This window comes from Erithacus rubecula (assembly GCF_903797595.1).
Source record: "Erithacus rubecula genome assembly, chromosome: Z".
Classification (NCBI taxonomy): domain Eukaryota; kingdom Metazoa; phylum Chordata; class Aves; order Passeriformes; family Muscicapidae; genus Erithacus; species Erithacus rubecula.
In genome coordinates this window covers 16,304,247-16,321,001 of record NC_136661.1, presented here as the reverse complement: position 1 = coordinate 16,321,001, position 16,755 = coordinate 16,304,247, and the positions used below count along the sequence as shown (strand labels likewise).

At 43.0% G+C, this 16,755-nt stretch overlaps 1 protein-coding gene across 2 annotated transcripts in view; it reads right to left on the bottom strand.

Moving 5' to 3' along the window:
- Positions 1 to 16,493, bottom strand: part of PLPP1 (phospholipid phosphatase 1) — a 66,669-nt gene extending 50,176 nt beyond the window's left edge. For both annotated transcript variants that reach the window (XM_079330424.1, XM_079330425.1), the window contains exon 1: positions 16,193 to 16,493. In XM_079330424.1, coding sequence (XP_079186550.1) covers positions 16,193 to 16,250 — 58 coding nt within the window. In that variant the 5' untranslated portion in view covers positions 16,251 to 16,493. The remainder of the gene's footprint in view (positions 1 to 16,192) is intronic.
- Positions 16,494 to 16,755: the final 262 nt, after the last annotated feature.

Below are 16,755 nucleotides of genomic sequence, written 5' to 3'. Positions count from 1 at the left end.
TGAAGATAATCACCTAATGAATAAATTGACTAATTTCAAGGAGGTTATTGTTTACATAGAATAAATGTTCAGTAGCCTTGATATTAGTCTTTTCTGCTTCATGTTTGACTGAACTGAAATGTAAGTGCAGAGTTCAATGTTGAACATTCTGTGGAAGTAACTAGATCTTCTGGAAGGATTGTCATTTAGTGTACAGCTCCTGCTACAAAGGGACTCCTTGCCATAGAAGAATCAGAAGATGTTAATTAAACTACATCAAATAGTTAACTAATAATGAAAAGAAAGAAAAAAGGGGCTGAAAGAATACTACTTGCCTTCTTTCGAAGGAAAACCTGGAAAAAGAAAAAAATTTTAAAACCCTGTAAAATTTGTGTAGTATATTTATAAATTAGAATGAAACGAAAATAATTAAGCATAACTGATCTATGATAAATTTTAAACAGGTTAGCAGTTGCTGCTTTGAGAGTAATGGACAAATCACTTTTAGAAGAATCTAGAAGAATCTCAAAAAAAAATTCCTCAAATTTTTGAAGGACACAGCACCCTTTTTATAACCTGACACCCTGTCAGTCACGGTGTTGGTAGCAGTCCCATTAAATGGTGGCTACAATCTTTCTGCAGTGGTAGATGTGGTTCAGTTGAAGCAGTGGTCCTGTAGAAGGTTGCAGTTTTCCTTTAAAGGTCCAGGTTTGATGTGGAAAGGTCCAGCTTACCTTCTTTCCACTGGATTCCAGAGGAATCTTGCTGTCCAAAAATCTCAGTTTTTATCTAGGTAGGAAAAGCTTGGTGTCCAGCCAGGGGGAGGAAATCTCCCAATAGGATGATGTAATTTTATCAGTCATAGAGTGGGACTTAATGGCTCATCAGCAGACTATATCTTCCTGGAGGGAGGATGGGTTGTGGAAAAGATAAAGATGATTGCCCCACCTGGTCTTAGAGATGGCCCATTAGCAGATAGTATGTGCCACAGGGATAAGGGTCACTGCCCCACCCGGATTCAACAGATGGTGATAGAATACACATTTCTAGCCACATCCTGTATAGCAACCCAACACACCACTTCCCTGAGAAGCCTGTTCCAGTGCCCAACCATCCTCTGGGTCAAAAACCTTTTCTTCATATCCAACCTAAACCTCCTGACACAACTTCAGGCCATTCCCTTAGGTCCTGTTACTATCACCACAGAGATCAGTGCCTGCCCCTCCTGTTCCCTTCTCAAGGAAGCAGTAACTGCAGTGAGGTCTCCCCTCAGTCTCCTCCAGGCTGAACAGACCAAATGTCCTCAGCTACTCCTTGTACAGCTTCACCTCTCTGGTGGATGAAATCTTCAGCGCTTTGAAGGGCCAAGGTCTTTGTTGCCCCACTTTCGACACTATCTAACAACTCAATGTCTTTCCTATACCCAAACCTGCCCCCAGCACTTGAGGTAAAGCTGCCCCAGTGCAGAGCAGAGCGGGACAATCCCCTCCCTTGCTGTGATGCTGTGCCTGATGCACCCCAGGAATGCTTGACCATCCTGCCCGCCAGGGCATTGCTGGCTCATGTTCAACTTGCCACTGACCAGTCCTTTTCTGTGGAGCAGCTCTCTAGCCTCTCATTCCCCATTCTATACACATATCTGAGGTTGCCCCATCCCAGGTGGAGAAACTGAAGTACTTGGACCATGTCCAAAGAAGAGCAAAGAGTCTAGAAAACAATTCCTGCTAGGAGTGACTGAGGGAGCTGAGAGTGTTAAGCTTGAGTAAAAGGAACCTGAGGGGGTACCTCATTGCTCTCTACAGTTTCCTGCTAGTAGACTGCAGACTGGTAGGGGTCAATCTCCAAGCAATAGGACAAGAGGAAATTTCTTCAAATTGCTCTGGGGTAGGTTTAGGTTGGATGCCCAGGGCACTGCTCCTGGAGGTATTTAAAAGAGGTGTAGACATGGTGCTTAGGCACATGGTATCCTGCAGGACACAGCTGTTAATGGTTGAATTTCATGGTCTTAAGGGTATTTTTCAACCTGAACAATTCTATATTCTGGGCTGCTTGCAGGTGGTGTGAAGATGGAAGAAAGGGTGGAAATCCCTGTGTGTTTCAGTGCTTCATGGGAACTGGGTGCATGCTCAGGCTGTGGCTAACTCAGCTTCTCACACCGACCATCTCCAGAAGAATCATTCTTACAGGATTTTCAGAGAACTTTGAAGAACTCAGAAAGCTCACTCTGACCAAAGGGATTACTGTATGTTCGTATGCCTGGAGCCAAGTTTCAGCTACTCTCAAGGCCATGGCAAGATTCCACTAACAACTTAAGAGTCCACACTTCCTGTCTTTACCTCTGCTGTTGCACACCCAGCAGGATGATGGAATGGTAATCCCATCACCTATTTGACACAATCATATCTTCTCAAACAGGTCACCAGATTTTCACATACGGAAGTATCACATGCTCATGATTAACTTAATCAACAGCTTGTGTTTTGCAGAAGTGGACTACTTCACAGACATAAATACCTGTTTTCCACAAAAAGCTGCTACAATCTAATATCAAGAACTGTAATATATAATGAACTTTTGATCTGGGAAGGGGGGGAAATGAAAAGCAGAAAATAAATGGGGCAGATGAGAACAGTTTCAAAGTAACTGCAAAACTCATCTGTATAGCCTACATTAAAAGACACATCTTAGACAAACTGCCCATTTCCATTTCTTTTAATTACTGTTAAATTCCTACTGCAATCTAAATGATACACAGCTTTGCAACAGAACAGAAGATTTTATGAAGTGGTATTCAGCTGATCATTAACCTCTCCCAAACAGTGGTAGGTAGGATTTTTACTGTTGCTCATTTTACAGAGAGAGAAGACGAGACTTAGTACATGTAAGCAAACAGTCCTGAACTTTTCACTGTAAGCAGAAAACAACCCCACCACTTATGTACATAACAGATCAGTATTGCCATCAGAGGTACCAAGCATCTCCATGACCTTTAAGCAGGCTGAACTTCTGAGGAATGTACTTATGTTCAGTCTCATTAGCTTCTACAAACTGGAGCAAAGAGTGACCAAGATCTCGTGCAAGATCACCAGGCTAAAAGGTAATCTTGTAGAGCAGCTCTTATGCCTTATCCTCTGCTCAGTATACCTCTTTTTCTTTTCATCTAGCCAGTACCAGCAGTAACCTCAAGGTGCTCTTCTGAACCAAGTAGCTTTATACCTTAAGGGATCAAAATGGCTTCGTTGTGATTCATATCCTATAAAGCACGACCTTCAGCTGTAAAAAAGAACTATTGCTTGAAGTCACCCATCATTCAGACCAGAACATATTAGAATTGGATTCTATCAACTTTCTAGTAAAAATTGTGCAGCTTATCTTGTCAAGAACTAGTGACTAACAGATTCTGGGCTGTTTTGTTAGGTAGTAGCAAGAAAGACAGCCATCCTCTGATCTTTCTCTTGTCTTTAACTATGAAGAGAGAACAACCTAGTCACTCCAGTGGCCATGACTTGTAAAAGGACACACTTCTGCAATGCTCACACAAATAGACTCTAGCTAACCCACAGACCAGCTGGATGGGGCTTGGAGCAACCTGGCTGAGTGGAAGGTGTTCCTGCCCATGGGAGGTATATTGGCATGAGATAATCTTTATCTCCACCCAAAATATCCTATAGTTTTATAACCCTGAAAGCTACAGATGTAACAAACTTGAATAAGAAAATACACTCCAAAGATTGGAAGCCTTTGCCTACGAAAGAAAAGTACATGAGCTTCATACACATGAACAAGAAAAAAAAAGCTAACAGGATAAAGAGGGAGACACAGGCAAGAATGATGATTGAATTACTGAGCAGGGATTGCAGGGACAGAACAGCGTTAAGTTTTGAGCTAGAACTGTAAGAACAGGATAACACACAGTTGTAAAGTTACATGAGGTATGGTGAGTTCACAAGGAGTTTCCAACTCTAATTTGTAGGTCCAAGCCTGTTGCAGTGTAGTTTCCCCTGACCACCTACAATAATTCCCAGTAATACACATAGCATTCAGGAACTATTCGATCACATCTAGCTGGATGACATAGCGTGACAAATGCCTGAAAGAAGGGAAGGAAGGGAGGTCCAGGCTAGGAGAATAAAATAGGGAGGAAGTCCCATGTGAGAATGGTTCTCCACCCACAGAAAAGAATGTTAAAAATAAAATACCAGTACCCAAGGGGAGAAAGCAAAGAAGACTTCCCAAAGGAAGTCTGTTTAATCAAAAAATGTCTATTTGCTATATTTTCAGTCATCTTTATAAGACCAAACAAAAGCAATTATATTTCAGTTTATCCTACAAATGACTTGATGGGTACCAATCCATCATATTTCATAATGCATGTAATGCTGCACAACTGTTCTGATCTGTGGCATTTATCACACTGGTAATTTTAGCTTGAGGTGCTTAAGCTTGGAGCTTAAGAAGTCACATTGTGAAGACTTTCAGGTGTCCATGTAGTTTCGGCAGCAAGCTGCTTGTTTTTCATAAACAGGAAAAAAGTTTATAGCCAAATTAGTGTCTTTTACAACAGCTGCCATAAATATTCAAGATCAGCAAAGAATATTATTGTCTTGGCTTTAAAAGGAAAGAAACTCCTAAAGTTTGTAACCACTTCAGTGATACTGTACTACCTAGTTCTCAACCAGATCTAGTGCTCACAAAACATGGCTCAGCTTTCAAGAGCAACCCAAGACAACTCAGACTTGTCCTGTCCTTCTCCCACCTCTGGCCATCCCCCACTACCCCCCTTCTTGCCTATGCCCACACAACACTGTTTTTTTAGAGTCACCTCGCCAACTGTATTACTGTAAGAGCTGGCTTAAAGGACAGAGTAGGAACATGCAGCCAAGGGTGTGGAATAAAGGACAAGGACAGACTGGGATAGATCAGCTTCAACACCTCATGAAACTGCATCTTGATCAGATTTCTTCCTCACAATTTTAAATAATCCTAAGGAATGCACAGCATTTTGTAAATACATCTTAATTAACCCACTTGGCCTCCTTATCTGTGCAAGTGACAGAATCTCCATTCAAGATTCTGTGCAGTCAAACTCCTGCTGAATTGATATTTTAAGCTGTCCAAGGCAAAATTACTCAGTACTCCTATCTCATCCTCAATCAGGAAGTTCTCTTCAACAAAGCAAACTAATATCTGGAACTGTGAGAAAGGCAGTTACCCTTAATGGACACTATGGCAAATGACAACATTCTAGCTTGATTATTAACCAAAGTTTTTTCTTCATGCTGCAATGAACTCGCAAGTAAGCGTTAATCAAGAGAACCTGTACTGGACTAACACAAGACTAAGAAGAATTTTTATGTTTCTGTATGCTCACCCTGAAGAATATGACCAATATATTTGGCACTTGATATGCTGACAAAGTATAGAACAGAAATACACAGTTTACAGTTTAGCTAGGGAGTGTCAAACTAATCTTAGCTGTACCAGAGAAATAATGAAATAATCTCCACAAAACACATCAAATTATATCCTCAAAACAGATGAGCTACTTTCTATAGCTTACATTCTTATTAGATAGATAAGAATGCTAATAACTCCAACAGAATAATTTTAAGCTAAACCTATACAGCTGCCAATTACTACCAAAAGCAAGAGAGAATTTAAGTTCTCCTACTGTTAACACACGCATTTTTGCTTTTATTTTCAGACAGGACAACGATGTTTGCTTCACTGTTCATTTTCCAGTGTGCAGTCTGGGGTGAGGAAGTACGCAAGAGATTTAAAGAAACTCAGATCAACCTCATGCTGCTGGAGAGAGTTTGGAAACATCAGTAAAAGATACTGCTCTCTGCAGAAAAGGATACAGGCTGAAATTCTTTTCCTATGAATAGTCAAAGGACTCAACACCTTTTAAAACAGGAAGCTCTTAGAATACAAAAAACTATTAAGAGAAAGAAGATATTAAAATAATAAGAGAGCATTTACACTTTTGATAACTAGAGGTAAGTAGTGTACAAGAGAAAAATCAGTGTGCTATTTACTTGCAGTAGCTGAGATAAGTGGGTAGCCCACAGCTTGCCTCCTAGCCACTTTAAACAACTTTATCTTACTTTTCTACACTAAGGAATGTGAAGTATTTCTATACCAGCACACTGATTGTTCTGATAATGCCAGAAGCTGTGATAGGCTTCAGTAAACAGGATACATGTATTTAAAAGCATGAACAACATTCTAATCTTTCCTACTATTTTACTTGCAACTTCATGCTATGTACATTTTTATTTGTCCTCTGATCTATGTCTTGACCAGCAGAGAAGCCAGATTAGCAATTGAGCAAGTTCCTCAACACTTTTTGTTATGCCAGGCAAGGGTGATGGAGGCAGGAAGCGAAGGAAACTTTCCTCTGAGCTCAGTATCAACACAAGCACCCAATTGACAGTCCAGTCATTTACTAAGACAGGACTACAGCATATTCCAGTTTCTCTGCACTCCGCAGTCTACTACATGGGAGCACCAGTACAGTTATCTACAGTCCAAATTAATTAGAACAGGTGAAAACACTTGTTTAAAAACATTAACATGGACAAGTGTATTCTCCCTTATAGCTACACTGAAATTTTAAAAATTGACTTTTACAAACACTAAATGTATGTTACTCTAAAACCCATGCAATTGTCTCTCCTGTGAGGACTTAGAGAACTGCAAATACAAATTTTAAAAGGCAGAAACAAGACAGCAATATATCCTATCCTGCTCTTACTTACTCTGTTACTTAGAGAAACATACACCAGACAAGTGAGCCAACCACAGGTCACAAGCAAAGACTTGTGCCCTGGGCTCTGCTCTGGTCAGGGGTAAGAGAAGGCTGCAGCTGGATGGACACACACCTGGAAGTCATCAGCAGTTCACCCAGTGCAGCAGAGGCCAACTGCCCCATTACTGACAGACCTGAAAACATTAAAGACCCCCGACTAACAGCTAAAAGACACCATGGGGGCAGAAGCAGAGAGCAAATGGAACAGGAGAGGTCAGCAGTTCTTTGCCTTGCAGTGCTGCTCAAGGGGTGGAGAAGAATCCAACTGGCTGCAGCCAGAATAAACAAGGGTGACTTCTCCCACTATAACCCCTCCTGTGTAGGGGAAATTAAATATTTCATCACTGTGCACATTATGTACTCAGCATCAAATTCAGTTAAAGGCTTTGATGGTACTGTATAGAGAATTATAAAACAATGTACATGCCCCCAAAGACGGAGATTTTTGCACACAATCTACCTAAATCATGGTGTTTACAGACCAGGAGAGCAACACAGAATAAATGGAACTATCAAACTCAACTGGTCAGCAAGACAGGGAGGGATTTGCTTTTAATGTAGGTGACACCAACTCTGAATGTCTGTTAAGATTACTTCTCTTTTTAACTCCAGAAGTTGTAACTATTTTCCCATTTTAATCTTTGTTTTGTGGGAGTGCACAACAGGAGGCTTTCAGAGTATTTCACCTATAACTACACACCCTAACTTGAAATACCATTCAGTCTCTAGAAATATAATAGGCAATTAGTTGTCAGGAACATAAATGCTCGTTTTCCAATGAGCCCTACAAGCATAGCAGTACTTTATTTAAACAGTCTTTAACAAAGTCAGCAGTGCTACAGAGGGACTCAGAATTTCCATGACATTGTATACCCTATCATACACCACAATGTCACTTTACACTGTACACACTGCTGCATGCCACCATGTTTAAGAGAACAGAACTTCTTTTGCATGTTAGACTGAAGTCTGTAGTGTCTAATGGTACATTGTAAGAACATATACTCCACAGAAAGCTCAATCTAAACAGATCTGAGAAGGGAAAGCAACCATAACCCCATATATTCTTGAGCTATCAGAGAAGTTTTGTTTTGTACTGATTCAGGAGACTCCCCAAAAAATCCATTACTTCAGAATCTGGAAAAAATATTTATACAACATTGCTCTTGACACTTGAGTACAATGAATAATGCCACAGCACTGAAAGTCTTGAAATACACGTAATAGACCTGCTTTCCATATGATTTCCAAATGCTGCTTTCCATTTGTAGTAGAAGTTACCAGCATTAGATTTGTGATCTCAGTTTCTATGCATTAATGATTGTGTTGACGATTACACTCATATGTTTAAAGAAGAAATGGGAAGACTGAAAAGAATCTGCAGGCAAAAATAGCAACCTGACTTTCTTCCATTCCCAGGATCTCCACTAGTGCTAGACCGAGCCATCACACTGGCTTGGAGTATTTTAACTGAACACTAGTACTAGTACAACATAGGCTTATCTAACAACAGAAAATTGAAGCCCAGTTTCCCCAAGTCAGCAAAAAACTATTAAAAACTCACTCAATGGAACACCAAGGAAAGCAGACACTAAGTTAAAAAATTACTAAGATGATTTTTGGAATCTAATAGAGTATAGTTTCTGACTTTTTGACAGGGTCAATCTCACTGTCTGCCTTCTGCATCCCTTAAGGGCCATTAGCTTCCTGTACATCAGTTTTCCCTGGTTATAACTGGCAGTTTATTCTCCCAAGTCTCTCCACCACCAGCTTCCAAACCACCAGCTTCCAAACCACCTCTTCAGCTTAAGATAAGCACAGTTCACTGCCCTTCCATGCCTCAAATCAAGGCAGACAAATTTAGATATATTTTTCTTACCATCCCAGTACTCTAGTTTCAGAAAATATTGCACCTATTGCTTAGTTTCAGTGGCTTAGTAATCCAAGACTTTTCATCAATAACAGAACAAAGTTAAATGGACAAAAATGCACTAATACTAACTCGAAATTAAAATGTCACCATATTCTTAAGAGAGACAGGAGCCACCTGAGATGCTGAAATTTGGTACATAATTCCTTCTACACTAAGGCAAAAACTGAACCTAGTGTCTGTTTGGTACAGTTTTCTCCTTTCCTAGGATAGAGATCACAAAAAATTGTGACCCTTCTTCCATGACTAAGTAACAAACTGAAGCTACCTTACAAGATCCAAGGAACCCCATTACAGCTCCTCGGAAACCTGCATATTTAGCAGAGGGAGACAAAGCAAAGGAGATACTAAAATCAAGGCTGTGTATAGAAAAAACATTGTTTCCTCGGCAGCATAATGGAAATAAGGATGTATAAATAAGGAGGTACTGATGGCTCATCCAATCCTTTGGTTTCATTTAGCAATTGATAGATATTCTAAAATGGGTGTCCTGATCTGACATGCCTGTATTTTTAATTTAAAACTTAAGAAATCTTCATTTTCCTATTGCCAAATATCAAGTAATCACATTAAAGAGAGATGCTAAAACCGAGTTAAAGTACAATGCAAGTAAAAGCAAAGTGCCTTCCCAGACTTCTAACTCAGACTGCTTCTTGGTCACAGCTTTTTAAAGATCAATCAGTAAAGTCTGAGCAAAACCAGCCTATTCTTGTACTGGTCATTTCCTCTAACTAAATACGGTAACAGAAAGAGTTTGATAGGTGCACTATAAATTTTCAACATTATCTTTCTATATCATAATTTGCTGAAGAAGCTTATTTGGGTGAATTTTTGGCTTCCATACAAACAAGAAGTCTTGATTTTAACAGCTGTGTCTGACTGTATGGGAAGGACTAATGCACCAGAGAATCTGGCAAAAGTAGAGCCAAAAATACGATGCAGGTTTATGAATAGGCAGTTTTGGTTCTGTATCTTGAGATCAGCCTCATAACTAGAAAAATGAAAATCCCTCCCAGAAAGTGGGTCAAGTCATTAGTAGTCAATTGTTAAACAAGAAGAGACAGGTATCACAACCTTAATGCATGAAGGACAATTTTTTTCGTTTTAAAATTGCAGGATTGAACTATTCTGGCTGGTAAATTGCTTATACATCTACCCACAGACAGGACTGAGAAATTTATTGTTACAACTGAAGTGAGTATCTGTTTTAGTGGAAGGCATCCCTATCCATGACAGAGGGCCTGGAACTACATGGTCTTTAAGGTCCCTCCCAACACATATTTGGATTCTATGACTTGTGTTTCCTGATGAAGTGGCAATAAAACCGATTTTTAAAAAACCAAACAAAATAGTTGCAGAAAGTATTCTAAAGAAATCTTGCTTCTTTAAAATAGCTTTAAATGGTTTTAATTCTTGTCATAAAACTAGCTGTTTGCTAATCATCCATTATCTGAATTTCTAGTGTCTGTAGATTTTCAAGTTTTCAATCTACTGTTTTACCTGAATAAAATCTAGGAATTACGAGCTTCTTTTGCAGGACGGGGGACAAGGAAGAAAAGCACACCCAACCAAACCAAGCAGATATAGCAATAAATCAAGCTCATTTTAAAGCTATATTTCTGTGGGTGGAATATCTTGCCTATACATTTCTGTGCAATTCTGTTCAGCACTTTTTTCCTCCATCCAAGGTGAGTTTGTTTTAATTATCCTGGGCTAATTCTGGAAAGAGGATTACCAATTGTTGGGTATAGTAAATCCGAGTCAGTTGGCATAGTATAATGCCCAAGATCTCTTCTCATTGGGTACATTCATGAGTTGGGTCACCTGTTTGTGATACCTGCCTCACGCTGCTGCAACATAGTCCCAGATAGAGGATTATCACAGCTTTATCTCCTAATCAGCATCTGGTCAGCAACAGTGCTCCTACATAAAACTATGCAGTAGCAGGCAACCAGTAATCAATTCTTTATTTTCTCCCACCAGGTCTCTGATTTTGCAGCCTTCAGACCAAGCTGCTTTCAGTCATTATCAGTTCATACCACCTAACTCTTTAAAACCAGGAGGCATGTTGCATCAGCTCTCTACAGCATGAAAAAGCACTCAGGCAGCATGGAGGGGAGCAGGAATTCTCCACCCATGAGAGATTAGCTATTTCATAATTTAATTTTAGTGGGATACTTAATTTTCTACAGAAAATGTCAGAAGCCCCTTCCCCTCCAGTGCCCTTATGCAAAGGTCACCACCCCATGTAAGAGAGCTGGAAGAGCCTTTCTGACTGTTTAAGGCTAAGGAAAAAAAATCACCAGGACTCACACAGCTGGTAAGGCACCCAAGAGCTGATAAGCATCTTGCTCAGCTATGCCAAGAGAAAATAATATAGACCCAAGTTTGTGATTTGGCTGTTGGGAAGGCACTGGAAGGTGAGCTAGAATTCATTTACCCATTGCTGTAAAAAAGTAAGTGCAAGAACTCCTGGTTTTGAGTCAGAAAACAGTACAAGATACATAACAGAAAAAGCTGGCAAGAACCAGACTCCTGACTTTGAATAGTCTTCATTAACTAACTGAACGCTTACCTAAAGTTTTTCTGCAGGTTTCTGATCTAGAGGTAGCAAGTCTCTGGTACAGCATCTTTCTTTATGTTGGGGAAAATATAAAGTGACTGTTGCAAAGAAGAAAGCATAGTAGGAAGAGAAAGACTTTCCCAGTTTCAGGTTACAAGCATGCTTCCAATTAACTGAGTGTCAACTTAATAAGTACCAGGTCATAGTACCTGGTGGATAGTGTCAGTGAAGAAAAACTGCTCTTTCACATGTACCTGTTACAGCTTTACATCGCATTCATGCATTAGAAAAAGTATTTAGCAGCCACATGATGTGGAAAATAAGGATGGTGACACATATGTCAGTGAGTCACAAATAATAGCGGAGGAGGTTTTATTTGAACTAGGGCAATCAGGAAGTGCTAACCCACATAGAAGGAGCCTTCCCTGACTGAGCAGCAATACTTTAATTGTCACCAAGACTGCAGCCTTCAGCGACAGCACAAGTAAACACTCCCAAGAGAAGAACAGCACTGAAACAAAACTCTGTGCAGGGTGGTCCAGCCATCTCACCTCCACAGCTCACACCCTGCAAAAGCAAACTCACCATGTCCCACACACACACATCTGCTGTTCAGCATGCTACCATGTATCACAAAACATTCCAGCAGTCTTTGAAGCAGCAAGCTGAAAGTGATGCGAGTGCTTACTATTTCTGGGTTCAGTTCACATGTCCTTCCATTTGGAAGTACTGGAAGTCCTTCCCTCACTCAGAAGCAGTTTCATGAAAAAAATAATAATATTTATGATAATGTATAAATAAGATTGCCATAGTTTCACCTTCCCCACAGTCACAGGGTAGGACAGAGAGGAAGAAAAAAGATGAAATCTCTACACAAATATGGCCATATACCACAGCAGTTTTAAATTTAACTAACTCTTTACTATTTCCAATATAGTGCAGAAAAATGAATCAGAGCAGTAAGGGTCGAAATCCTCTGAAGGCTTCAGTTTTTCTAATCTTGGGTTGGACGTATTCTTGCATTGCACCAGCAATCTCATATTGACAAGTACACTCCCCAGTTACTTAAAATGGCTTGTCAGTAATTGCATAGTCAGGCAAGGGACTAAAGAAATACTGTTGCATTATACTGCACCCCTGCACCAAGTTAGCCATGCATTTCAACATGTACAGACCACATGAAAATCCTCCCAGAGTTGTGACAAAGTGTTTTCCTTACAGCTCCAGTCACCTCTGCAGAGCTTTCTTTAATCTGATTTTGTCTTTGTGAGAGTCTGATCTAAAGACAAATGTATTTAGCAGTTCTTCCACTGATGCAGGAGTATTTCCCAACTTTGTTCTTTCAAAGTGTTGTTTACCTGCCTTAATGAAAAAGGAACCTGATTTGCAATCAAACAATAGAACAGTAGGAGTGACAGAGAGTACATGCATGTGTATGTATATGTGTGTGTGTGTGTGTATATATAGTGCCCAATGAAAACACCAGTAGGAAACTAACTAGTTAAGCTATTCTAATAAGCTGTCATTTTTTGTGTGACAGTTTGGAAGTGTAATAAACTATAAGAACCAAGCCTCAGTATCTATCTGTGAAAAATGGTTTTACTACTGTCTAGAATGCAAATCTCAGCCATTCTATATAAAATGTCTATCAGAAAACCTAGAAGAGACAAGTAACAGAAGTATGAGGGAGAAAGAAATCCTGTAGTTCAGGCCACTCAAGCTTTCCAGTGCCAGAAGCAGCTGAGCACTGTCCAGTGGAACACGGGGAGTAGGGGAGGAGCTGCCTGCAGCACTGCAGAGCTGCATGCGGACATGCAGCACACACACCCAGCACTGCAGATCAGCACGGAATGCAGATGCAGCCTCCTCACACTGCTCGAGGACAGGTACTGCAGAAACCTGCAGTTTTTGCTTTTTTTTTTTTAGATTGCAGAACGTAAAGCTACATTAATGCTGAAACACCAGTGTTATTTTTAGAAGGAGAGAATTATCATGTTGATAAGAAGGAGGGAGTTATTTTCCTAGGGCACCATAGACTGCTTTCCCTGAATTCTCTCTCCTTTCGTGGGTAAAAAGGTAGATGAGGGAAAGGTCTTTCTTAAGGAAAATTAAAAGAAACTTAGACTCAAGTTTCAGGCAACCAAATTGGGTTAATAATTTAATGGGGGGAGATGTTTTTACCTCCTACTTTTTTCCCCCTCTCCCCACCCGCTCCTCTTTAATGTCTTTCTTATTCTCTTACCTCAGCCCCATCTTATGCATACCATGCCTTTCAATAAATCCATCTAAATCACAGACACACCAAAATCACAGGATAGCTCTTTTTCCCCCCTTCCCTTTCTTCTGAAAAACTTATGCTGGGAAATTGAAACCACACAAAAATGGCTTGACTAAACCAGGAGCGAGTAAGTCGGACACACAGCCAGAATCGCCCGCTTCCACCGCGGTGAGTTCATGGGTGTGTCAGAGCAGTACAACTTCAACTGGAATGCTTGGATATCACTTGGGCTTCAAGTTCAACATTACTGAGACAATCAAATTAATTTTTCTTTCCCATCTCCACTTATTCTGGAGAAGATATAAACAGGAAAAAGAGGAGAAAAAACGAAAAGCTCTGTATCAAGTAACAAGAGTTACCTTGGGGAGGCTGAGGATGCTATTGGTACCCCTTTTTGTGGTAGCATGGGCAACCACACCAAGATCAAGGGTTCAGTCCTTAACTCCTCTTCCTAAACCTTCAGTTCTGCTGAAGGCCTCGTGGTCCCTGCAGGGAGATACTAGGTATCGTTTATTCATAGGGGCAGGTCACTTTATCTGGGCAGTTACCTCTGTCATTTGAGCAGATACCAAAGTGCACAGGCAGGGGGAAGGGCAGGAGACAAGTGAGAGTTAAAGTCCACAAACAACAGGTACTATTCTTTTTACAGCAAAAAAATTAAACAGCCCTTTAGACACAGGTAAGACCTAAGTTCTTCTAAGGCCTGTCTCAGTCACATGAGAGTCAGGCAGAAGAGGAAAACAACTTGGTCCTACATCCAGTATCTTTCCCATTCTGCAAATATCTTTTTGTTTCAGCTAGAGTTTCACTGAAACCTGTAACTTAGTATGTTTAAAGCTGAAGGAGTCAGGGAACTTCATATTACACACTGCCTGCATTTTTCAGACTTTTCAGGAAGTAAACAAGCCCAAGGTAAAATAAAAAGTCTGGCAATCCTGCAGCACACTGAGGCATCAGATAAGTGCATCTGAGATCTAAATTCTACACAGGGTGAGGGGGAGAGAAGGGAAAGGTGTGTGAACTGATATTGCACTGCAGAGCAAGGTCAAGAACCTACCTTCCCAGCTAAAGACTTGGGACAGCAGTAGGGGTAAACCCTAATCCTTTCAGGTTATATGCTTCTGCAGTTGTACTTTCAATATATTTTCCTTTTCTTGATTACTCAAGATTATTTACAATATGCCCATATGCTTCATACAACCTAGTGGAAAACTGTTGCCTAATTATAAAGATTTTGTAACAACAATTATCCAGACAGACAAAGCTGCTTTACTCACCACAAAGACAGCATGAAAGTTTAGTTCTCACAATAGCACAGTTTGATAAAATTTCTGATCTGAATAAAGATTGCTCTCAGTGGATTACATAGATCCACTATCATTTTGCAAAAGCTCTCTTTCCTGTAACATTACCTAAGAGCAATGCAGCATTCATTGTAAATATGCTCTTTAATGGCATTTAGCTACAGGTACCATCGCTATTTGAAGCATCCAACAAGAGAAAAACATTCTTCATTATGTTTATAGTGATGCCACAAACATCAGCCAAAAATTTCAGCCAGGAAGGAATTCACAAGCTAGGCCTGAATGCTACTCACTGAACATGACAAGAAAGTGCTTAGACTACTGAAGTACTGACGTTATTTACTTAAGAAGCAAAACAGCCAAAATTAGCACTTCCTAAGACTGACCTCCAGAGAGTAAGTACACCTCCAGAGAGTAAAGATAAATCCCAGGCTCCCAACACTGAGAGGGCTCCTTACGAAGTTAAACTTCCCTGCTCTGATCGGCAACTGACATCACTGCTCTTTACACTGTCTCATTACATAAAAGGCGAGAGTTAATGCAAATTGGCAGGACATGAAGTAGTTTCAATAAAGACTGAAACGGAATAAAGTAACGCGGGGAAGGCGCTGGTATTTGGGCTGGCCAGGATAAGCATTGCGGCGCTGTGGCAGTGTGCTGTGGCTGTGCTGGTTCAACCCTGCCCATCACCGCGGCACCGCTCCTGCCCCGACACCCGCCTGTCCGTCCCTGCCGCGCACGGAGGCGCCGCGCCCCAAGGAAGGTCCCATCTCGCTCCGGCCAGCGGCTCGGTGCCGCCGGGACCGCGCTCCACCGAGCCTCAGAGCGAAGCCCTGCCCTGCCGCCAGCACCGCCGCGCCTCTGCAGGACCCTGGATGGATGAGGCGTTCCCGTGATGACGGCCCCTTCCAGGACAGCTTCCCGACCCACTCGGCATAACAACCGCATCCCAGGCTGCAGGTATCTACCACACATCTACCTCTCCAGCACTGGCTTTTGCCACAACCGGTTTTCATCCGACAGAGGAGGTTAGGGAAGGAAGAGTAAGGACATCAGAGAGAAGAGGGAGTTCCAGATGTCAGCGGATAAGCTGCAGCAGCTCCCTCCCCCCGGGGCTTTCCCTCCCGGCCCGCGGCAGCGACCAGGTCCCCCAGTGCGGGGCGGGGCGGAGGCGGGAGCGGGCGGGGGGCGGCAGGCACGGCGGGGTGCGGGCCGGCGGAGCGGCGCTCCGGGAGGGGGGCGAGCATGCGATCAGCGCGGTGCCGTGCGAGGGGAGCGCGGGCCCCGGGGGCGGCTCCCCCCTCTTCTCCGCGGCCCCCCGACCTACCCAGCAGCACGCAGAGCACGTCCAGCGCCACGAAGGGCAGCCGCGTCCTGTCAAACATGCTGGCGGCGCCCGGCGGCAGGCGCGGTGACAGCCGCGGCCCGAGAGCGCGGCGGAGGCGGCAGGGAGGGGCTCCGGGCGAGGCGCTCTGAGGGAACGACCCCCCCGCGCTGCCGGCACCGCTGAGCAGCCGCCGCCTCCCGCACTGCGCTACTGCCGCCGCCGCGCCCCCCGCGCGCCTTTAAGGCCGGGCACGGGCGGCGGGGCAGGGCGGGAAGGGCGGGCGGCGGCGGCGGCGGCGGAGGAACCTCGGACCGCCCTCAGAGAGGCCCCGCCCCGAGCGCGGCCCCGGCCCCGGCCCTGGCCCCGGCCCCGGCCCGCGCCGCCAATCGCGCCGCGCTACGCCGCGGCCCCGAGCGCGGCCCCGAGCGCGGCCCCGGGCGCGGCCCCGAGCGCGGCCCCGAGCGCGGCCCCGAGCGCGGCCCCGGGCGCGGCCCCGGGCTGCCGTCACCTGCCGGCCCCGGGGCGCACGGGCACGGCTGGCATCGGGGATGAGAGGGTCGGTG